Source organism: Prunus dulcis, chromosome 1, assembly GCF_902201215.1.
Source record: "Prunus dulcis chromosome 1, ALMONDv2, whole genome shotgun sequence".
Taxonomy (NCBI): domain Eukaryota; kingdom Viridiplantae; phylum Streptophyta; class Magnoliopsida; order Rosales; family Rosaceae; genus Prunus; species Prunus dulcis.
The window spans coordinates 42,180,432-42,205,583 of record NC_047650.1 but is presented as its reverse complement, the minus strand read 5'-3'; the positions used below and the strand labels follow the sequence as shown (position 1 = coordinate 42,205,583).

At 35.0% G+C, this 25,152-nt stretch overlaps 1 protein-coding gene across 1 annotated transcript; it reads left to right on the top strand.

Annotated features, from left to right (window-relative positions):
• Positions 1-1,650: 1,650 nt before the first annotated feature.
• On the top strand, positions 1,651-21,532 carry LOC117615543 (separase-like). Its single transcript, XM_034344643.1, is given in 28 exon segments — positions 1,651-2,338; positions 2,649-2,826; positions 2,911-3,015; positions 5,128-5,262; positions 5,357-5,811; positions 6,395-6,521; positions 6,664-6,789; positions 8,284-8,577; positions 9,922-10,038; positions 10,156-10,237; positions 10,240-10,373; positions 10,505-10,615; positions 10,759-10,905; positions 11,016-11,384; positions 11,470-11,559; positions 11,707-11,967; positions 12,073-12,196; positions 12,317-13,141; positions 14,130-14,367; positions 15,932-16,034; positions 17,176-17,373; positions 17,868-17,914; positions 18,008-18,237; positions 18,328-18,580; positions 18,875-19,280; positions 19,988-20,227; positions 20,376-20,463; positions 20,598-21,532. Coding segments are annotated over 28 exon segments (6,642 nt in total). The 5' UTR covers positions 1,651-1,697; the 3' UTR covers positions 21,116-21,532.
• The last annotated feature ends 3,620 nt before the right edge of the window (positions 21,533-25,152 follow it).

Here is a 25,152-nt window from a genome sequence, read left to right as displayed (position 1 = left end):
ATGAACCACTCGCTGTTACCACATCGTGAAAATAAATATGGTTTTATTTATTGATGATGCGAACAATGAGAAATTTGTCCTAAATATTTGCATGATACCTAAAAATTTGTCTTTATTTTTTATTTTTTCCCAGGAAAGGCAGAGATGGGTGGGTGAAAAACCACTCATACTGTCTAAATTGGTCCAACCAAACCAATCCAAGCGATTTGGTTCAGTTTTTACAACAGAAAAATGAAATATGGTCCAAACCTAGCAAAATGCAATTAGTTTGGTTCTACTCAGTTTCGTGTTGATGTTTAAATGTGTATTTTCATCAAAATACAACCTGCCTACTTATAATTCAAAGTGCATCTTACATTTTTAGCTCAATAAGGTTATATGCTCTCATAGATGGAACCAAAATAGAGAGCAAATGACCTTGTTTAGCAAAATGTGAGTTTTAGGACTTAAATGAGCTATATATATATATATATATATTGAAAATTCCATTATAAAGTTGGTCGTGTGATGAAACTTGAGTAATTTTAATGAAACTTTTGTTAAAATACGACAATAAGGACTAAATTGATGCGTAGACCAAAAGATGATGGATCACATTGATTGATTTGAAAGTTGAAGGACTCAAATGAGAACTTTTAAAAAGTTTACGGACTAATTGTGATAACAACTCTTAAAAAAGCATATTTCAAGGCAAAATGCCTTGCTGAAACAGTCTCTCCCTCCTTCCTCTTTTCTCTTCAAGCACGATTGTGAGATAGGGGGGGTCATTCTCCTCCTCTCTCTTCCTTTCTCAATCTCTCCCTCTCCTAGACATAGTCTAAAATATCGATAATATATACGAAATATCGAGAATATTATCATTTTTTTGGATCACAGATATTTCGAAACGTATACATATCGTATAACATATCGATAATATTGAAAAATATCGATGTCGATAATTTCTATTACACTTCAGTAATATTTTGTCAAAATATCGCTATAATATTGAAAATATCAATGTAATGGAAAACATGAAGAAAAAAAACACAAAGCACACACTCAAAGGGGATTCGACCCTGCCATTTCACTCCTCCAATGTCTTAACCACCATGTTACTTATGTTTTTGTGATAATATGCAGATAAGAACTCTATGTGGTACTAAGTCACTCATGTATCTCTACAATGTAAAATATTGTAGTAAATCATTATATATAAATGATTATGGTGTGTTTAATTTTCTTTCATTAATTACTACATAGTTTTCTACAACAGTGTTTGTCAGCTCATGTTAAACCCATCATTTTAGTAAATCATTATATATAAATGATTATGGTGTGTTTAATTTTCTTTCATTAATTACTACATAGTTTTCTACACTCACAGTGTTTGTCAGCTCATTATATAATCAACTTAAATCAGTTAAACCCATCATACAATGCATTTCGTTTCAATTTTTTTGTGATAAACTAATTATAATTGACTAAATAAACATCCTCCAAAGTTTCAATAAAAATTTCTAAATTTTTCTTACAATTTCCGTGGTTTTTATTCAATTTATATTGATATCGATAATATCCCAATATTTGTATCAAAACTTTCTGTATTCTGATACCATCGATATTTTAAAAGATAAAACTCAAATCTCATAAAAAAAAAAAAAAAAAAAAAAAAAAAAATCTCCAAATCCCTCTCTCTCTAAACTCTCGTCACCGCCATGGACGAGACCTCCATCATTTCGAAGCTTGAAACCTCCTGCTCCAGCGGCCTTCATCCCCTCGTCTCCGACTACCTTCAGCCATTTACCCAACTCCAGAATCCCAAGAAAACCAAAAAATCAACCAAATCCCAAGACCAGCAAACCCTTCTCCGCTCGCTTGCTAAGAAGTTCCTCCCCTTCATCAACCGCACGCTATCCCTTCTCCCCAAACGCCTCGCCGGTTTCTCCAAGTTAGATGACGAATTTACCCTGGAACTCTTCGATATTTACAGGCTTTGCCTCGATTGCCTGGACTCCTTGTCCTCTGTGTTGTCCGGTACGCCCTACTCGTTTAACCTCCAGAGGGTTCGGATGGTGACATGCCTCGAGGCATGTGGGCGGTACAAGGATGCAGAGAGCGAGGGGTTTAGGGTTTTGGAGAGCCTTAAGGCGATTGAATTTGGGTCGAACACACGGGTCAAATCGGACCGCAGATTTGTGCCAGACGTGGAGAAGGGGAGCGGTGATAAGGATTTGGGGTCTTTAGTCGGAGGAATTGTGGTGACGCTTGTGAGATGTGCGGGCATGAATCAAAGTAAGGATAGTGAGGTGTATAGGAGGGTTCTTTGTTTGGTTGAGGAGGTCATGCCGTGGTTCAGGTGAGTGAATTCGATTTAATTTTCGGAGAATAATTTGTGTTTAGTTCCTGGAACAATAAGGGAAATGGGCATCTCCGAATTATAGCTACTTAATCATTTGTTGTCATTTGAGTTATTACTACAGTTCTCTAGGTTTGCCGGCACAGTTTCACTGCCAAAATGCTAACTTGCTGGTTACTTTTTTAGCATTTGAAGCACTTGTTCAGAACCACCAAGAACATAAAATTTGCTTTAAGAATTTTTTTTTTTATGACTTTAAGGCTATGATAAGTAGTTAACTGATTGGTATACGTGATATCAAATATTTTAGGGTATTAGACGCAAACACATATGAGAAGTTGCACAGGATGCTTGTGTCCTCTCTGAGTAAATGTACTCAATTTTTAGTTGGGGAGCTATCATCATTTGAGGGAGATCTTGTGAAAATGTTCTGCCTTGTAACCATGACTGAGTATGCCAAGTCATCAATGAAAGATCAAATTTTCAAGGTAGCCTATGTTTTATTTTTCAGTTATGGTTTTATAGAAAAGTTCATGCGTTTATCTGATCAGTCTTTTCTTTTCTTTATGCAGTTTGCTCATCGGATCTGTTCATCTTTATTTTTGTTTCAAAAGGATAGATGCTTGCTCATTGACATATTATTTTGCTTGTTGGACTCCCTTGTTCTCGAATGTAAGGTAACACTGTCAGAGCTAAATGTATATTTTAAGATTGAGGAATGTGGTTTGACTAAGATGTCAGGTTCATCAATCTTCAGTACCCATGTCAACGTTAATTTCAAAATATTTGCTTGAAGGCCGAGCCAGTTTCTATTAGATATTTTGACCCCTATTTCAACTAAATGGAAGTACAAAAGGCAGGAACATAATTAGTTGCTTTTCTCTGTAAGTCTTGAACTTTTTGATAACATATACTAAATAAGATAAATAAGGTTATGTAAAAATATATTTGCATGCTGGTGATTATGCCATATCTTCTAGGTTCAAAGTGCTTTGCCCCTTTCACAAATCTACGATGTCTTGGGAATTGGACATCAAGCTCATGCAGCTTTTTTATTTGTTATGTTTTTCTCTGTTGTATCTACCTCATATGATTTTGAGGTGATGTCCCCTTCTGTTAGTTTTTCTTTCCTTTTCTGGTTGTTAAGACGTTACATGTTCAATTAGATTTTCTTTCCTTGTCCTTATGCGAGATGAGGATTGATTATTTGTGGGAGAGGGTTTGCTTTTGCGATTTAGTTTGGGTTTTGGTGTCTTCAGTGTTCAGGGAGAGCTCATTTTCTGTTATGTTTCAAATTGGAATGCTGTTGTTTCTAAATGTTTTTCGTTGTTGTTGTCTTAGGTGTATCTTTATGTGATTTGTGTAGGCAGTTTTGGTTTTTGGCTTTTTCCTTCAGAGGACATCTTGTCCTTGGTATTGCATTGTTGCTCTTCCTATCATAAAAAGCAAAAAAAATCTTATGCTACTGTTTTTTCACTGAGCTTCTATTTTATTTTTGAAAGTTTTCATTAACTCTGAATTTTTGATTGTATCTAGTTTCTTTGGGTACGATCTCATTATTAGATTGTGTACACCAATTATCTTGATCGTCTAAATGATTCTCCCCAAGCGTCCATATTGATCACAGTCCTCGGATTCTGTTTTTTGTCTTATTCTTTCAAATTGCATAACATACTCTCCTCTTCTTTGCTATGCACCAGTCCTTCCTCTTTTGATTCTGGTTTACTGAGCATGGTTTAATTGCATACAAAGTTGCAAAAGCAATTGCAATCTGATGTTTAGGTTCGTCATCAGAGACATGGTCAGCATATTTTTTAAAATTGGGCTCAGAATTGTTTTTTCTGATCAGATTATGTACTGGACGCACATAACTGTAGTACATTGCTAAATAATTTTAAATTTTTGTGGGGTCTCAGGGTCTCAAATGGTTTTTTAATATTTAGGTTTAAAATGTTTTTTTGTTTTTTTTGTTTTTTTTTGTGTTAATCTCCTATTTTATCACATGTGTTTTCCTAATTGTATTACAACTTACCATCATATAATAGCATAATGAAATATATTTAACTGTTTTAGGAGGTTTTTTTTTTAAAAAAAAAAAAAATTTAAAATTAAAATTTTTTTTAGTCTAAGGACAATGAAAATGGAAAAATATTAAAGCAATTATAGAAGACCTTTTTTTTTTTTTTTTTTTCCTGAGAGAAGAATATTATTTGTTTCATTGAAATGACTTTGATGTTATTTGTTGTTTGTTTAGACAATATAACAATCTGTATACATTTTATTCAAAAACATTTATCACTGGATCATAAAACAAAAAATTATCAATTTTCTGTAGAAGTACATGTATGTAAAAATATCCTAGTTAAAGAATAATATTAGTTTCTGTCCTTTAAAAGTCAGTTCATAGTTCTATTATACTAAAAGTCGCACGCAATGTGTGTTTTAATACGTTAAGTGTACTTTAAGCTAGATTTTCCACTTGTGTATGCTTTTTCATTTCTTTTATTTGAACAAGTATTTTTTCCTTAAGTGAATTATGACTGCAAAATGCAGTTACTTGATTTTATTTTATTCCTGTTGCACTGTTTCAGATCTTTTACTGAGTTACTGCTTGATGGAAAACCTTTTTATTTTTATTTTTGAATTGTATCTCATAACAAATCTTGCCTTGGACCTTAGATATTACTTTCGGAGGTTGTGCTGTATGTTTGCTTGAACTGTTTGGAGATAATTACTTAGGGATACAGAACTGAAATTAGTCAGAATGATCTAAAATTTTATTTTGGCAGGTTGAAGTGGAAAATACAGGAAAAGAGTTTGTTGAACTTATTGCTTATTGTGCCAAGAAATGTCGAACTACAAATACAAATCTTTGCAGTATTATTGGGTCCCATTTAAATGAATTAGCGGGTGATTTCCATCAGGTATCTTATGTATGTAGTTTCCTCATATAAATTTCACTGAACTGGCACTATTTGAAATTGTATGTTGGCATTTTAAATTCAACTTTTTGTGCAGGTTAGAACACCTTTTCATTTGATTCTGAGGCTTTATGCCTCTGGATTGCACTTTTTTGATCGCAGTATGAAGTCAAAAGCTGGTGATCTTCGATCCTCTGGAGGTGCAATTAGAATTTTGCATGATGATGGGGATGCAATGAATCGCTTGTCTGATTTGCTTAGTTTGTTGAGAAGTTATTTCCAAATTGGCCACAATGAAGACACTGTATTATCCAATTTGCAGTTGATTTCGAAGAGTGCAGCCTCCATGAGTCAACTTCAGAGGGATAGAAAGGACTATATTCTGTCTTACTTTAACGCATTGAAATTCTTATGCCAGCCACTTACGGAGTTAGTAAATTCAGGAAAGAAAGAGATTCTTACTGATAACGAAGCTGCTTCTGTTTCTACTGAACTGTGTGATATCCAGAGTGCTTTCCATCAGTTTTATGATGTTTTCGTTTTTTTTCAAACGTGAGTCAACAATAAGGTTCAGTGGTTTCATTTTTAATTTATTTTTTATAATATGGCAATTTGGAGGTAATCTGTTTGAGGAGATTTATGTTCTGTTGTGTCTTAGTTTGAAATTATTCTGGTTTTCCGTAAATATATTTATGTTTGCATGCTAAATTACTATACTTCATTTGGGGAAGATATTAGTGGCTGAATGCTGACTGCTAAAAGCCTACCCTCATGAGTCATGAATATGTTTTCGTTTTATGATAAAAATACAAAAGTCTCATTTCTTTGACTAGGACTTAGCAATTCACTTGTTTTGATGTACTCATTATTCTTATTTTCTTTACTTTCTGCTTAAGTGTAACATAGCAATGTTGTATTAGAAAAAAGGTGTAACATAGCAAGATAAATTACCCCTGAGAGTGATTTCCAAAGAACACATGCTTTTACCCTTCAGTGTTATGTTAGGCGTGATGCTGAAGTTGCTTGGGTTCCTTGATTCATAATTTTGTAAGCCTTTTCCCTAAATACTGTCTCACAAGATTTATTGTCAGTTTATGTTTGTTATCAGGCTTCTCTGAAATATGCTTGTCTCTAGGTGCAGATGTACATATGAGGTGGATAGAGATGTATTTGACGACAGAGATATATTTGATGACAACAGCATCATTGGTGTTGCTTTGGCTTCTTTTACCCTCTCCATCAGAACAAAGCTTAACATACAGGTTCTTATTCTTATGATATGATACTGAAATGGCCCCAGTTATTTATTTTCTCGTAAGTTGACTATTTATTTTCTTATAACTCTTGCACAACACAATCATTATCTGCTTAACTAGGTTCTCGGGTTGCGTTTTCTTATTTCAGAAGAGTGTGCAAATACTTGAAAATGTCATCACCAGTGACTGGATTCAACCTAATGGTCTGAAGCATCTATATGTCTCTCTCTACAATACTGGTGTACTTTTCTACCGAAACAAGGAATTAAAAGAGGTATTCTTTCACAGAATGATATATTTATGATTGGGATGGCATATGATGTAGTATGACAAGCATTGTTTTTGGTCTATAATGATGCTGAATTCTATGATCTTCTACTTGTTTGCTTTATTGTACTTGGCTCTGTAACTGCTTTCATGTCTTCAATAAATTATTTCCATACATCCGTTTTCAACATTGAACTATTTATAGGGTGAAGTTGCATTTTCTATGGACAATCATTTATAAAAGTAGCTTATTTTGCTTCTACAATTCGTCAGAATATTTTTGTTTTAAGTTCCTGAGATAATACCAAGGCTGGGTTTGAGGTTCCCTATTAGATAAATTTGGCCTTGTCTTCTTTTACATTGCATTTGGTAATGGAAGATAATAAATTCAGGAGAAAAGAGAAGAGATATTTACTTTCCCTTATGTTTGAATAGGTAGAAGAGAAACTGAGAGAAATGTTAAATCGAGGACATTTTTGAAAAACCAAGCAAAACACAAACCTCATATTCTTTCCAAAGCTCTCTCCTCTTTTGCAGAGAATATAAGAGTGGGCTAGGAGACAAAGATTCCAAATGTCTCATCTCTTGTCTCCATTTCTCTCCATATTTGATTATCCAAATGAATGAAAATTCTCTCCATTTCTCATCCTTGCAAAGGATCAGCCAAATCGGAAACCCTATGTTTGTCATCATTGAATGGAGACTTAAGAGTAGACGGTTCAGATCGTTGAACAACAATGCAGGGTGGGCCACATGTAGTGTCCCTCAAATAAAACTAGGAGATGATGTAATGTTTGCCTCTTTGTTTTAACTCAAACGCAATTGATAAGGGAATAAAGAAAAGTTAGCAATTTTTCTATATGCCCTTGTTTTGAAAATTGGATGCTAGAGGGATTTAATACCCATACTAGATGTTTCAGACCTGAAGTATAGGATAATGCACAATGCTATCTTTCAAGTTCCGAGTTGAATATTTGCATTTGTACTTTCACTTGGGCTGGATAGAGTTGCAGACAAGGCACTAATTTATTTTTCTTGAACTAAATTTATTTTTATCTTTTGAATTTAGTTATGTAAGGACTTGAGGCACTTGGTATATTTGAATATGATGATTAATTAAACCAGCTTCATTGTTGCCAATGTAGGAAGGAAACTATCTGATGATTTTTAATGGTTCTTTTTGTTCCTGATCATTTTCCTGTAAATATCACTTTGTACAGGGATAGTTATTTTTCTTCAATCTTATCGGATTGGAATGCAGCTGTTTTTTTAGTTTCATTGTTCTCTGTATTGCTGTTATGGATGTTGTAGCTGTATCTGGTTATGTAATTGGTGTAGGCAGGTTTTTAATTGTTTAGGCTCAGTGGAGGATATCTTTTCATTTTATGAAATCTAGTTTCGTATAAAAATAAAAATAAAACACTTTCCAGAAAGCTTTTTTGTACTTTAGATTTCTTTTCGAGACCTTTGTTTTGCTTAACTTTGTAAAGTACCTCTGCAGGCATCAGAGGCATTGAAGTTTTGTTGTAAAGCATCATGGACTTGTGTTATACGTGTTTGTGATATGTTTGTACACAAACTAAAGGTGCCCCAGGTTGATCTGTCGGAAGATGCTATTGTAGATTTCTTTGATGAGTGCTGTAAGAGAAGTGCCTTTCTTTTGGATGTTCTTAATCAATTGCAAAGTCACGATGTGAAAAGAACTATATTAGAGGGCTTTGAAAATTGGTCTATTGCTGCAAATTTGTTTCAGAGGCTGCCAGGTCCGTTGTCTTTGGTGAAGCAGTGGGTTAAGGTATCATCTTAGAGATTCCTTCACTTTTTTTTTTTGAAAGAAACATAAATTTTATTAATTAACTTTTAACATACGAAACGAACATAGGACTGACAACCAACAAGGGAACATCGAATTTCCAATTATTACACCCAAAAAACAAAAAGCAATCTAAAAGCCAGCTGCCTTCCATTCTAATAGAATGTCAGAAAAAAGAGGTCCTTAAGTCTCCAGATACAGATGCCCAAAATGATGACCAAATCTGACATTATCCTGAAGTTCCTCCACCCCACCCCCACTATAATCTTATATTTCTCTGCATCCAAATAACCCACAACAGAGCTGGCACACTGCATCCCCATAAATTTTGGCCCTTCTCTTTACAAAACGCCAGATGTTTAAGAGTTGAATTTTTGTTTCCAATAAGAAGAAACATTCGTTGATTAAAAGAAGCATACACCAAAACAGAGGAAAATATTTCCACTGCAATAAAACGATCTTCTCCTACCAGTAGCTAGTAAACATAATCCAAGCAAAATTACATCCAGAAATAGGATCTAGGAAACAGTAGCTCTCCAATTTGACAAAATCACACAGAACGAACTGCCACAAAACTCTGAAAATACTGAAGCTTATAAGGATTCCCAAAATTGAACTCTCGTCGACAAGTATACCTTCTCCTCTCCTCTAACAACATTAAACATCCTGCTAGTGCACTCCATCCAAATTACCCAGAAAACAGCCATTACAGCACATGTCCATACCCTGTCCTCCCCACGTGCTTTCCATGCAACAAGGAGTAACATCCCCTTGGAATTATCCAGCTCACCTGAGCCTTCCAAAAAAATTTCAACCACAATCTCAATCCCACTGGGCAGTGAATAAACACATGATCAAACGATTGAAACCTCCCCTTCCTCTTTACACATAATGTGAGAATAAGCAGAGATGCATGCCACTCTTGAGCATATGATAGGTATTGACCATTGCATGGGCAACTAACCATGCTAAAATCTTATCCTCTGGAGGAGCCTTGGTTCTCTAGATTATCCCACATGATCACACAATTATCTAAAATATGACTAGCACAGCAAAAAAAAAAAAAAAAAAAAAAATCCTCTTGCAAGCACCAACCTCAAAGGCATTTAAATTTTTCCTGAAACCAAAATTCTACCTCAATTGCACAAGTTGCTATAGATGCATTATGATGATTGGATAAATTAGTCAAACGTGGAAACATGTCTTTCAATGGGGAGTCTCCTACCTAAATATCTACACAAAATGTCACCTTAATCATCTTCAAGTTTTCGTAATGTGTCCACTTACCATGCTTTTTCTGGTACCTCATTTTTATGCCATATCTAGATGGAATGTAAACGTTACAAGAATGTGGATGTTGAGGATGATGCTCCTACCTTATACAGTTTGCTATCATCTTCTAAGAAAGTAACAAAGAAGACAATCGAAATTGTCTTGGAGCAGGTTAGAACTCTTTGTGGTTTTCTTTTCAGTTGGAGTTCAATTAATATTTGTCCATAGACTGTAGGTTGCACATGTTAATTTCTCTCTCTTCTACATCTCCATCTTGAATTTTTTTAGGAACTTCTTGCTTATGAGGAAATGAATGATGTGAACCCTGAGTTTTGTCAGAAAATGCAAATGAAAATTATAGATATCCTNNNTACGTGCATGTCACACCAGATAGTTGCTTACAAAAATCAAGAATTTTATTGAGAAAGGGAAGAGCATTAAGGCTTTCTGGCATCAGCGGTCTGAAGGGCTGTATTCAGTGTTTATCAGATGCAATATCTTCACTTGTAAGTCAATTTTTAGATTTTAGATTTTTTGTGTTTGCTTTTTTGAATTTTAATACCCCACCTTTAAAGGGTTACCCTTTGATTGTTTTGAAGTTGGGTTTCTGACTGACATGCATAAGTTACTGTAACAGAATGAGATGTATGATGAAACCTATATCCATGAAATTTCTCCTTGCCATCAATTAGCTGTGGCATATTGCTTACGCGCACTTTGTACCCAAGAAGCTGAACCCAACTCGAAGGTGCTAATGCATAAAATCTATTTTCCCAACTCGAGTAATTAATGCCAAAAAGCTTCAGATGCTCTTTTTATAAGTTTGTATTTCATTGAATTTTACAATTTTGTCTAATTATTTGATTTGGGTTTGTTATGACTCATGAGCAGCAAGTGCTTGAAGATATCAGTTCTGCCATTAATTTATGGTTGGGCATTTCTACTCGAAATAATTGTTCTCCAGATGACAAGTGCTCTATGGTGTCAGAAAATATTATGTTGCTGCTTTACAATGCTATTGATTTGTTATCCATCAAGGTCCGTCTTTTGACTTCTTGGGTGCTGTACTATTTTCTTTTTGTGGAAAAACATGAGAGAATAATTCAATTTGGGGTTTTGACATGGTATTACTCTTAACATGTCTTCAGGGTTGCATGGACTTTCACAATGATATACATAGGCTCATGATTAGATTATTTAAATGGAGGGATGTCCCATTAGAGAAGTGTGTGGCCAGATTGTGGGAATGTAGAAGGATTAGCCATGGCCTTTGTGCTTCACCTGTGAATGAGGCATTCATCATGAACTTATCAGATCATTGTGGTGAAAATTCAAAGTCTATTGAGTTTTGGGTAGATTGCCTGAAAGGATCCAAACCACTTCTATTAGCGTTCCAATATAATTTATCATCTGTGTCTCCAAACTTTCCTCGGGGCTCATGCAATTATGAAAGCTCATTTCGATCAGATATCACAATTGATGAAGTTAAGGAAGCTGCTTTTGAACTTATTTCAAGTGTAAGTTTGTCTCAAGTTGCCACCATGAACTCTTATGCCTTAATTGCACATTAAATACACTTATATTTTGTTACTCTTCTTATAGGTTCCTGTATCGAGTTCGTCTGCTTACATAGCTGGATATCTCTACTATGATTTATGCGAAAGACTTGTTTCAAATGGAAGGTTAATTGAGGTAATTTGCATTTATTTAATCTTGTTTTGTTAAAAGTTTATAATTTATTTTCCACTGTGAGTAAAAAGATATTGAGATGCTTTTATGCATTAAACATGGGAATTTCTCCGTGATGATTTTGTGTTCATCTCTGTTAATACTCTTTAGGCTCTGTCATATGCAAAGGAAGCTTACCAGTTGCGTGCTAAACTATTTAGAGAGAAATTTATGTACTCTTCTGAACAGTCCAAAACGTGCAATGAAGCTGGGGGTAGCGGTGAGAAATTAACATATCATATTCAGGATATGCATATGCACATATCAGTTGCTAGTGAATTTTGGTCCTTTGATGCTAGCCTATGTGACTTGGAACGTTGTTATCTGAGTCCATGGAATGTGCTTCAATGTTATCTTGAAAGCACTCTTCAGGTTTTTCTTCCTCTTTCTGTCCATACTTTTAATTTAAAAATTCAAGACTGGACCTATCTTTTACGAAGATGGGATTTGAATTTCAAACTCTCATATAACCTGCAGGTAGGCGTTATCCATGAAATAATTGGAAACAGAGCTGGGGCTGAAGGTTTTCTACAATTGGGAAAAGCTATTTCCTGCTCACAAAGCTTGCCACTATTTATAATTGTTTTTTCTACTGTATTGGGTATAGCAAAAACTTATCTTTCTTTTTTGTTCCATTGTCTTGCAATTATTTCTTCATTCACTTCTGGGTTCAAAGGACGCGATAATTTGCTAATTCACATTTCAATTTGAATGTCTTTAGGAAAGCTGTACCACAAGCAGCAGCTTTGGGATTTTGCAGAAAAGGAACTTCAAAGTACAAAGCAATATTTGGGGGCTAGTAGCACAGATATTTCTTGCTTGAAGTGCAGATTAATGCTGGAAGCAACTGTGAATCAGAATCTTGGTGATTTATTCCAAAGCATGTTTTATAACACAAGGAATACATCTTTAGATAAATTATCTCTTGCTGAAAACCTGTACAAATCGGCAATAGCGAAGCTTAATCTTTCTGAGTGGAAAAATTTGGTTAGTTGTCCTGAAGAAGGCTGTGTTGAAAGCACAAGGCTTCGAAAAACTATTCTTAAAGATGTTGGATCTTGTGCTAGCAGTACATTTACACATTCTGAAGAAAATCAGGTGGATATTGGGAAACCCACTAGGGAGGGGCTGAAAGGCAAGAAGGAAGTTAAGAAGTGTAAAAAGACTAACAATGCACCAAAACCGGTGGTGAAGGATCAAGATGCAATACCTGAGTATAACTTGAGGTCAACTCGGTCAAGATATCAATCTTCTCAGAACCAAAGTATAAGTGGTAATGGAGTTGTCCAAGTTGGTCATTCAAAACAATTGAAAAGCAATAGCAAGTCTGATTGTCCTGATACTTTTAGGAAGAGGGAATTTCTTTTGGATTTAAAAAGTTGTGAGGTTGCTTTTGGGTGTGATGTAACATGCATTTGCAACAAAATGAGTTGTTGGCAGTGTCTTCCTGTGGAAGTTTTGGATTCTGGGTTAGTTAAAAATTTAGTTGATTTGAAGTGGGAGTTTGTCCGCAGGCGCCTGTCACTCAGGCTTCTCACAGGATTAGGTATGGTATAGCTGTATGTTATGACCCTTTACGTTTTATAGCTGCATGGGCAAACATTTGATACATGTCTATTGGGGTAACTTCTATTTTCACTCTGATAGTTACTCAGTAAACTTATCTTTTGATGAAATTTTGTGCTACTATTTTACCCTTAAGAAAATTACTTTTCAAGACAAATATTTAAAAAATTGAAAGAACATTGAAGCGATGGCCGGCCTCTTCAGGAAAAACCAATCCTGCCTCATGAGTGTTGCCCTTTGGGGAGGCCAGAGCTGATGCGGCTGGTCATGGTGCCAGTACCTGTAGTGTGGGCCGAGGTGGCCACGGTTGTGGTCATGCCCATTGGAAAAACGAAACAGCACTTATCATGGGCATTTGTTGGAACTACGAAAGATTTTGTCAGCAAAACTAAAAGCTTTTACTTTGTATAGATTGTGATGTGAATTTACTGTTCATCAATTTTATGTGTGTAAATAGAATTACTTATCTATCCATCTTGACCTCCACTTGTAAACTGCCCATCACTAATCCTCCAACTTTTGCTTTTGAGTTTTGTCTCGACCTCTTCCTTATTTTAAGACTGTTTATGATCAGGGGGATTCTGGTGGGTAATGTAGCTGGCTTTGGTGAAATGAGAAATTATCATTACCCTTTTATTTTATGTGCCTAATTTTGATTTTAAGAGGTCAGAGATCAGGGTCACAAAAGAAACTGAGGTTCAGGGATTTTTAAGATTGTGGTTTCATCTGTAGAAAATTATCCTATCATCTTCATTTGTATTATTAAAAGTTTAATTAGTATTATAGTTTCTTTCTTTGGAATTGGCAAACCTGTCATGATTCCAGGCATGGTTTTGTTCTTTCATTTCATTCTTGCAAGTGATGGCTAAACCATGAGATCCAATGTATATGAAACTTCATTTTGTGTTTTCCTTTATATTCTTTTTTGTTGCCGTGGTAAATTTAGTGACATCTTTAACATTTTTCAGGAAAATGCTTGGAGAGTCGTGGTCAGATTCATGAAACACATGAAATTACGTTGCAAACCGTATCAATCTTGGTCAGCCGAAACGCATTTTGTCTTATTATCTCATCTGTTTCATTGACATCCTTTCTCAATTTAATGGGAAAGGAGATCCCAGGGGATGTCTTCAGTGTTGAACGGGCAGAAGTACTGTTGAATATAAGTTGGTTGTCTTTGAAGAGCTACTGTTCTAAGGAAACCAGGTAATCTAAGTAGCAGGTTCTTATTTTTGTTTGTGCATGTTTCTATTCACATCTTAACTTCTTCCCTTTCTCTAGAAATGTAAAATTTAATAATTTTAAGAAGTATATTAACGGTCCAAATATTAACCTGAGAAACTTTACTTAAATTGTAAATAAATATTAATGACTGTCCTTTTTCTTTTTCCAGTGTTCAAAATTTGCCATGTACCATTTTCTGGTACTAGGGATTCATAGATTGTAGTTTACCTTGTTTTTGCTTGTAAACTTACATGCCAAGCTTTTAATCATTTGGAAAATGTTTTCCCATCTTCCATACTAAGGTGTGGCGTGCAGGCTGCTACTTGGCGTGTCGCTTTGGGTTTCTCGAATTTGGAAATGAACCAAAGAACATAGGGTTTACGAGAACATGCTAAAAACCAACAAATAAAGTGCAGTTTTTTTTTTTTTGGGGAAGGACTGAAAAGGAAACGAAATCATAAAGGCGTTAGAGTGGGATAAGCCCAAATGCATCTTCTAACTTCTAACAGAGGAGGATCTTCTCATTTGACAGGGGATATCAGACACTTCCTCCTTTGTATAAAAGAGATGATAACGCCTTCGTTTTTTAGGATAAGCTGCCACCACTTTGTAGTGTGCCTATAATTTATTGGTTCATATAGCAAACAATGTAAAGTCCAAAAATAGGTAGAAATTGCATTGCTTTCAGTGAAAATAGATCTGAAATTGCGTCCCTAGGTGGTGTAGGAAATACAGCTGCTGTGGACAGTGATAGAATTGCCTGTGGATAGTGATAGAAAATTATAGGCAATTTGTTCTGTCTGTATCTCTTTCTCTATCTCTCTCTAAAATTCTGAATAGTTTCTAAATTTGGGTAAGTTTCTGTAAGTTTAGGAGTTAAACAACCAAATTTCCGTTTTAATGGTAGTGGAAAGCATTTTAGGAACATAAATAAATAGAAAATCCTGAGTTGGTTGCTGAAATGCTGATTTCAACAAAGTCAAAGGACTCAAATCACAGTTGAAAAGCTTAAAATTTTAATTAAAGAATCAGGGACCAAAGAACAAAGTTTATTTTTTCACTTCTCTTAAGAGTGGAATGGGAATTGGCCCAAATGCTATGAAAAAAATGAGGTCTATTTACATTGGTACGATAAAAAATATGCTAAGATTGCCACAATTGGTTTCATTTGTCTGAATCCACTTTATTTTTAAACTCTTAATAATTTAGCAAAAGGGAAGTGACATTAAAATGTCAATGTACATGATAGAACTACCTCGTGATTCCGCATGTTGCTTGCTTTCTTGTATGATGCTTTTGTGCTGGAAAATTGTTCTAGTAGCTAGCTTTGAGAAATTATTCCCTTTTACTGAGGAATATGGGCTGTAACTAATATATAGGTACCGATGTAGAGACCCAAGATTGAATTTTCAATTAACAGGAAGTCACATAATGACATGCAAAGGTCAACATAAGTGCATTTTTCAGAGATTTACTGCCTCATTGCTGTTTCATAGCCGTAATAACTTCATGTGTTTTTCTCTTTCTGGATTTTTACGTTCACCAGGATTATTTGCTCCGATCTGCCTCGTATTGAGCTTCCAAAACTAGTGTCTTGGTTGATGCTAGCCTTTGTTCTCTGCCGTGACGTTCCTGTACTTTTTCAGAAGGTCGAATCTTTTCTTGTATTTTTTTTTCTTCATTATATCCCTTGAAAGTCTTTTCATCTTATTGGGTTTAGTATTATCAGTGATATATCATACTCCATGTGTTTGTGAGTTGTTAATGGATTTTTCTTCTGATGTTTTAAGGCATATGTCATGGGATGATTTTAAGGAGTAAATGACGACCCTTGATCACCATTTCTCTTTTATAGGTTCTTCAAGAAAGTAGTTGCAGTTCACATTATAACTTTATTAGTCTCTAAAATTTGCTTGAAAATACAATTGTAAGTCCCCTTTTATTTCCAAAATAAAAAAGAAACTATCTTTTGCAATGCAAGTAATTCTAGCTCTTTTTGAAAGGCACGACATTGTCATACTGAGGGCAAAGTACATGACTTGGTGTCGGTATGAACCCTGGTTTTCTAATGTTAAAGGTCATCTATTGTCACTTCGGATTGCATAGTCTAATGCAGTTGGGGTTTTTTGTTTATTGAAAAGGAAACCTATGTTATGGTTGTTTAATGGGGGTGCTTCAAATAATTTAAGCCTTAACTTGTGACTTCTCTTTTTTCTTTTAGAGAAATGCTAGGGAGCCACTGAACATCTGACCTAGGTTCATATATCCTGTGTTTGTAACTGGACATTAAGATTTAAGAGGATCTTGTGGTATGATTTTCTTCTTTTAAAATATGAGTTGAAGGTCTGGGGCCAGGTCGTATTGGTTGTTTAAAACTGATATTTCTTGTGGGTATATGAGTGATATGAGTAAGTTCTGTGGTATTTTCTGAATTCTGTAAACATGGCAAAAGATCACTGATGGCTTTTTGTTGGTACATGACTTAATTTCATTAGTGTTGTTTTTAATTCAAATACGAGTTATGGTTGCTTGTGCTGTTGTATGGGGAACTGACTTGTATGTCGTAGACAGTTTTAACACTTGGATTTATTTCATAATCTATGTAAGAAAATAATTCAGCATTTAACTGGGATTGTTATGGATTTGAGTTTATTCTATAACTGCAAATATCTTCTTCTGCTGTTTTTTATCTTTATTTTTTATTTTTAATATTTTAGCTTTTATTTTCCTTTTCTTTGTTTTCCATGCCATTGCCATTAATGAAACTGATTGAGTTTTGGTGCTCCACAGGTTTCCAGATTGCTTGCTGCTATATTTTTACTTTCTGCCTCTAGTGAGCGTTTTTCTTTGTCATCTTCTTCGAAAACTCTCTGCGAAAACCATTGGGCTTCTTATTTTCATCAAGCTTCACTTGGCACTCATCTTAGTTACCAATTTTTCACAAATGGATCTGACATATGTAACGTTCAACACCTTGTAAATGCTGAGGTATGTTTATACACTTTATTTCTGTTTATTTGGTGTATTTCTACGAGCAACTTATCAAACTACATAGTGCTTAACAATTTATTTGAGAGATTTGGAATTTGGGGGATTATATCCATTACCTTGCATGTGGATTTTAGCTCCCTCGAGCAAATAGTATTTTTCATCTTATTGACCTCATTTGATCTGTTCTGGGGCAATGATGAACAACTTTTGTTACCACTCCAATATCTTGTGTAGTTGTGAACTGAACCATCATTTGGATATTTACTTCCCTACCGTTTAACGCATGCTGCCATTGCTCTTTAATTGGTTTTAAAGTTTTCTAATCTTTATACTTTGTTCTGCCGATTAGCATTTTAATTCCCAGTTCAGATTGTTGTATTTACAAAACTGGCTAAATGTTTTTTTTGTTTTTTTTTTTGTTTTTTTTGTTTTTTCCGTTTTATTCAGCACATACTAATAAGTTGTAAAATCTTTATTTTTGGGGTTCACAGGTTACTGGCTCAACTTGCATGGGATCAGGAAAAAAAAAATTACTCAGGTTGTGCTTGTCACGTTACAAAATATATTTTATCATTGATGAACCATTCTAACTTGTTTTTCTTAAACTTCTTTTCTTCTTACCTTGATGCAGGCTTGCACCTGAGTCTATTCAAGAACTTGAAGAATTTGTAACAATATTTTTTGCCGGCCTTCCTTGCACAACAATCATCTGTATAAGCTTGCTTGCAGGCCCTTATGTTAGTTTGTTAGAAGAACTATTCCCCGTTCCTTCTTGTGTTCATGCATGGATTCTGGTATCACGCCTGAACTCTGAGAGTCAACCTATCGTTATGCTTCTGCCAGTGGATTCAGTATTAGAAGGTAATTTGTTTGTGTAGGTATGAAATTTCGAAATTTGTAGCATGTCTTGTACAAATTAGAACTTAATACACTGATAAATAATATGCACAGGTTCTGCAGAAGATTCAGATGATGTTGCGAATTCTGGTTCTGGTAGTTTTTCTGAAAGAAAGGATACTGGAAAGCGTTGGCACTGTCCATGGGGTTTCACTGTGGTTGACAAGGTAGCTCCAGAATTTAGGTTGATATTGGAGGAGAGTTTTTCGTCAGCTTCATTAATTTTTGAAGAAGATACAAAAAACGCTTGGACATTCTGGTGGATGTGGAGACAGAAGCTTGATCTTCGCCTTGGTAAATTGCTGAAGTAGGTTAACTCTTTTTCCTCCCTTTGTTTGCAAACCTCCGTGGGTCTTTGTTTGCTACTCAACATTCATGTCCATTTATCTCCACCAATCTACTTTATTTTTATTAGGTTTAGTTGAGATAATAAATGACACTAGCTTTGGGTTTTCAATTTATATTTTCTATTAATGCAGTAGAATGTTTACGAAGGTGGCATTCTGCACTTTGTCTCATGTCTTTAACTTTAGCAATTGGTTTTCAATTTGAAAACTATATGTCAATTGGCTATGATGATCTCTCACGTTTCTTGCACCAGGAACTTAGAAGATTCATGGTTTGGTCCTTGGAGGTGTGTGCTTCTGGGAGAATGGTCAAACTGCAAGCAGCTGGACTTGGTACATAAGAAGCTGGTGCGGGATTTGAAATCTAAGTGCAAAGTGGACATAGATGAGAGTCTTCTCAAAGTCATTCTTGGGGGTTCCAAAGATGCCTTTGAAGGAGGTGCATATGTTTCACAGCTCTGTTTTAAGAAAGGTTGCTATATTGGTAAAGCTGGATGTTCTGAGGAAGAGAAGTGTTTGATATCACCTGATGAATCTAATGGTATTGGGAAACAGTCCGAGTTGGCCTTCCGACTAATACATGAAGCAGTAAATGAGCTTGAAGGGCTATGTTCTGTAAATAGAGAGCCAATAATTCTAGTACTGGACTTCGAGGTTCAGGTATGTGTTTGGTTCCTCTCTTTTCTCCTCATATTTACAGAGGTTTAGCTTCCAAAGTTAATTTCACCTAAACCTAAAAGAAATATTAGAAGACTCGTCAAACATCAAAAACTCATTGAATATGAAAGGTTCTTTAACAATAGGAGATTCCTAGAAGTCTTAAAGAGATTGTGTGTTCCTACCCAAATAAATAAGTTCTTAAGAGCATTTGACCCAAATATATTCTCTTCAAACTTGAAAGTAACTTTTAGATTGACTCTTTTACTTATTTATTTTCTGATTCTTGCACTACATGGATATTTTATTTTAGACCCAGAAGGCTTTATTTTTGGAGTTGGCTCAATGGGTTTAGTCTTGTGCTTCCAAAGAGAATACAGTTCTTTTCTCACCAAGCAGTAGATATTGCATCGCATATGCTGTTAAGTCGTTAATCATGCTAGAATTACAGTGATTAACCCTTGGAAACCGCTAAGCTCTCTTCAGTCTCTTAAAAGCCTGTGCTAGATCATTGTAGCTGTGTGGAACATATAGTGAGCGTTTCAACTCAAGACATGCTCTAGTTGTTTAATTGCCTTTTTGTAATCCATGGTCAACATACATAGCTTATTCCTTCTTGCTAACAGGAAGTTTTAGCAATTCAAGAGTACTTGATACCTTTCCATTTTTTCAATATACCTATTATCACTTAAACAAGCTGACTATAACAGATGCTTCCTTGGGAGAATTTACCAATACTAAGAAACAAGGAGGTTTATCGCATGCCTTCTGTTGGGAGCATCTCTTCAACACTGGAGAAGAACTACCACCATCAAGATCAAGTCGCGAATAATATTACTGCATTCCCTTTGATAGATCCATTGGATTCATTTTATCTCCTGAACCCCAGTGGTGATCTTGGTACCACGCAAATCGAATTTGAGAAGTGGTTTAGAGATCAAAATTTGGAGGTAATATCTGTTTCTGTTCAGGAAAAATTTGCCAGAATTTAAGTAGAATAGAAGTGCGGAAGTTGGAATCTCTCTCTCTCTCTCTCTCTCTCTCTCTCTCTCTCGTTACCCACAAACATAGTAATCTTACATTTGAATACCTACACAGGGGAAAGCTGGATGTGCACCCCCAGCTGAAGAATTGGCAGTGGCCTTGAAAAGCCATGATCTCTTTATATATTTTGGCCATGGAAGTGGTATGTTTGATTATACTTATTTATATTGTTTATGTGTTTGTTCCACTTATGTTACTTCTGGCCTTAATATTTGGGCAAAAAAGGTTTTCCAAGCATCAAACTGAACATTTGTTTCTGCATGTCTTGTGCTACAGGGGTACAATATATACCTATGCATCAAATTCAGAGACTGGAAAACTGTGCCGCTACTCTCCTGATGGGATGTAGTAGTGGTTCCCTGAAACTGAATGGGTGTTATATTCCACATGGTCCCCCACTGTCTTATCTGCTAGCTGGTTCTCCTGTCATTGTTGCAAACTTATGGGAAGTGACGGACAAGGATATTAACCGATTTGCGAAGGCCATGCTTGACGGTTGGCTAAAAGAACGATGGAGTCCCTCTGAGGGCTGTGTCCAATGCAAAGTAGCAGAAGAATTTGAAGCCATGAGCATTAGGGGCCGCAAAGGTAATGCCAAGAAGAAAGTATCAAAGAAGAAATTGCCTGAAGCTTGCGAGAGCAGCGATCCCCCAATTAAGATTTCTTGTGATCATAAGCCGAAGATTGGATCATTCATGAGTCAAGCTCGCGAAGCTTGCAGTCTTCCTTTCTTGACTGGAGCATCACCAGTATGTTATGGTGTTCCAACAGGCATAAGGAAAAAAGATTTGTAGCACCATCATGTGGAAATGTGGCATGCTCTCCAAGTTCATCAATTTTGGTTTTTAAGTTTCTAGTCTCCAATTTTGGCAAACCAATTGTTGGAAACCTTTGGTCCGTGTTCTAGCAAGAACCAACAAACATGTTGATGTTCGCTAAGTTCCTGAAGTTTCCCACATTTTATTCCATGTAATGTGGCTTTTTTTTTTTGGCCACTTATAGCGTAGTTTGGGAATGCAGGTTAAATGTGCAATGTAAATGGATAATGGAAACTGTATATAATTTTTCTTTCTTAGTGCCATTAGTTGTATTGTACAAATATTAGACCACTGATAGAGAAATGATCATTGTTAATTCAACAATTTCCACTGCTACATCAGATGCAGTAACTTGTAGAAAGTCTTTACCCTATTTTATTGGTTTTTATGATATATGGAATTGGAATTTAATTACTTATATTTTCATGTTGTTACATAATAATTTCTAGAATATATGGAATTTAAATAGTTATGTTTTCTTTTTGTTACATAAGAGTAGATTGAACCCTTGATGTGTCTTAATCCTAGCTTATTTTCCTACCCTCTCACTCCACCTTGAGTTAAACCCGACGAAAAACATCAATGTATTGCCTGGTGATTATTTAAAAATCAGATGAGTAAATTTTTTGAGATAAACAATAATTGAAGTTAGGGGTGGGTATGGTTCGGTTTGGACCGGTTTTTGCCTCAAATTAGAATCGATCTGGTACTATTCATCCGGTTTGGTTTTAATAAAAAAAATTTCAAAAACTGTCCAGTTCGGTTTGAACCAGTTTTGGTCTAGTTCCAGTTCGATTTTGAACTGGATTATAAAAATTATTTTTTAATACAATTCTCAACTGAAATATTATTTTTTCACTTGAAAATTAACAAATTATTCAATTTCATATAAAAAATAAATATTAAAGTTAGAAAAGAGAGATATTTTGACATTGAACTTGGATAAATATTAGGTTTTTTTTTAGTGAAATTAAAAATATAGCATTAAATATAATTAAATATTGAAATTATATATATATATATATATTTTAATTTGACCGGTTCGGTTCGATTCGATTCGGTTTTTGAAGACATGGAACCGAATCCAAAACCAGTCAAAACCGGTCCGATTTGGTTTTTGACAGATTTTTGACTTTTTGGTCAACTCAATTTTTTTTCCGGTTTGGTTCAGTGCGGTTCAGCTTGGATTTCTGGTTCGCCGGTTTCAGTGCCCACCCCTAATTGAAGTAGCCAATTGTTTTGTATGGTTTGGTTGGTGTTTTTTATTTATAAATCTTTTAAAATTCAATTTTTTAGTACAAGCAATTAAGAGGGGGTTTTAGACAAATATTCATTGGGTGCACATGGATGGAGGTAGAAGAGCTCAATCAAATGAGCTATACCCTAATGGCGATTTGGTTTGGGGTTTAAGTTGTGATTTTGCTCACTCCTTAACATAATTTACAGGTACTAAACTAGAAGTCTAGGACTTGAGATGAACTTGGCATGTCAGTAGAATGTGTTGTGGGCATAAACTTGGCATGTCTTTAATGAACTTTTGAGTAATGTAATGATGTAAGATTTCGAATAGTGTTGTTACCACTCGGAAATTATATGTGAAATGTTTATTTATTTATTTAGTGATCTTCACATTTTAGTTATAGTTTTTTTTAATATTAAATTCTATAATTAAAGTGTGAATCACGTCTTAATCCAAGTTTACATAAACCCGTGAGTTAGGACGTGACAAATTAGTATCAGAGCCTAGTGTTACGGTTTGATTAAATAGTTTTGTTATCTATTGACATGTTAAGTACTTTTTAGGATGCAACCTGCTCACAATAACGACACATGAAGAGGGTTCTAGGTGGGACTCAACAGCCTCATTCCACTAGAGAAAGTGTACCATAGCCCTTAGCCACCAGGCCTATTTAGAAACAGCTACTGAAGTTATCGACACATGATATAAGAGAATGTTCTATACCCTTGAAATGCAACGAATGGTGGTGAGACATTGTTTGCAAACCAACAATGTTAAGAGTTTATCATTGAAGTAAATTCATACGATCAAGTACTACTTGATATTGACTCAAAATGATGTCTCACCACTATTCGTTGCATTTCTGGGATATAGAACATTCCCTTATATCTTGTGTCGACAACTTCTGCAACTGTTTCTTAATAGGCCTGATAGCGAAGACAGCTATGATACGCTTCCTCTAGTGAAATGAGGCCATTAGGTCCCACCTAGAACCCTCCCCATGTGTCATTACTGTGAGCAGGTTGCATCCTAAAAAGTACTTAACATGTCAATAGATAACAAAATTATTTAATCAAACCATAACACTAGGCTTTGATACCAACTTGTCACGTCCCAACTCACGAATTTATATAAACTTGAATTAAGACGTGATTCACACTTTAATTATAGAATTTAATTAAAAAAAACTATAACTAAAATGTAAAGAACACTAAATAAATAAACATCTCATATAGAATTTCCAAGCGAAAACAACATTAAATCTTACATCATTACAACGACTCAAAAGTTCATTAAAAGAGTAGCTCATTAATCAACCACAACACACTCTACAGACATACGAAGTTCATCTCAAATCCTAGACTTTTGGTTTAGTACCTGTTAAATATGTTAAAGAGTGAGCGAAATCACAATTCAGTAGAGACATAAATCTTGCTACAGTAAATTGATATAATTAAATTAAGTAACATGCAACAACTCAGTCAAATATTATATTAACAATAATAGTGCATAAAAACTCTTTATCTATTCATGCATAATATGTTGCTCACAAAATTTAATTAAATTAATCTTTGTAAAGGCCTCCAAAAAACCTCCTATCTCGTTTCCAAAACTAACTCCAAATTAAGAAAACACACAAACTACGAGCTCTAACTTCTCGTGAGAATTTTGTTTCCTTTCTTCTTTTCTGTCTCTCTCTCTCTCTTTTATTTTTCTCCTCTTTGCATGCACTGCTATGCAATGTCGTGTGTTTTTCAAAATCAAAGAAAATGACCCCTATTTATAGTAAATACTAAGGCGGGAAGCAATGGGAGATGCACTTCAACTGATAACCTTTGCTCCAAGTTTTAGTAATTATTAATTCCTCAGCACCACCAGCTCATACTGAAAAAAGGATTAGTCATCTAGTGGAATGACACTTGTCGAGTAATCAATCTCAAATAGAAAAGTTTTAGCACAACTAACTTACACGTCAAACTCAAAGCAAGAAAAATATGCCACCTCCTGCTTGTTTGCATGTAAAGCTTTTGCCAACACCAACTCCAGTTATTATCAATCCCGTAGGATAAAAGCCCAACTCTACACCATTTAGTATTCCTTTTTGCGCTGAGACTTTAACAAACACAAAATCACCCGAGGAATACTAAATTAAATGACAACACACACATGTAAGTACTTAATCATTAAAATTAGTATTCCTTGGAGAATAAGTATGTATGTTCTCATTTTAATTGTATAACTTATCATGAACATACCATCACATATTTCAACCAACGAGGAAGTAATAAGCACCGACTTCTTCAAGGATAAATAGAACCCATTTTCGTTTGTTTTTTGAAAGAGCCTGGCATGCATAGTTGTTTGCATGAACACCAACAGGAAAAGGAATAGTACATAAAAAAAAGTGTTGACTGGTATATATATATTTCCTTCTTTATGTATTTGAGTGTGATTGAATAGTTGTTGTGAGTTGAGTCTCTTTCTCTCTCCCACATATATTTTTCAGACTCTAATGCTATAACAAACTAGGGACGAGACGAGAGTTATGTTTTTGTTAGGTCTTAACAAGATTACATACCAGCAAGACTTTTTTTAGGAGATGGAAAATTAGATTCAAAAGGCATTCAAGCAATTTTATGATTAGAAATTCAACATTCTTTGATCCACAAAATGTTGGTGGATTTCTATTTTTTGTTGTTGTATTTATGGGTTTAACTCGTATTATTTATTATAAATAAAATTCATTTTTTATTCTTGCCCAATGGGCTCATTT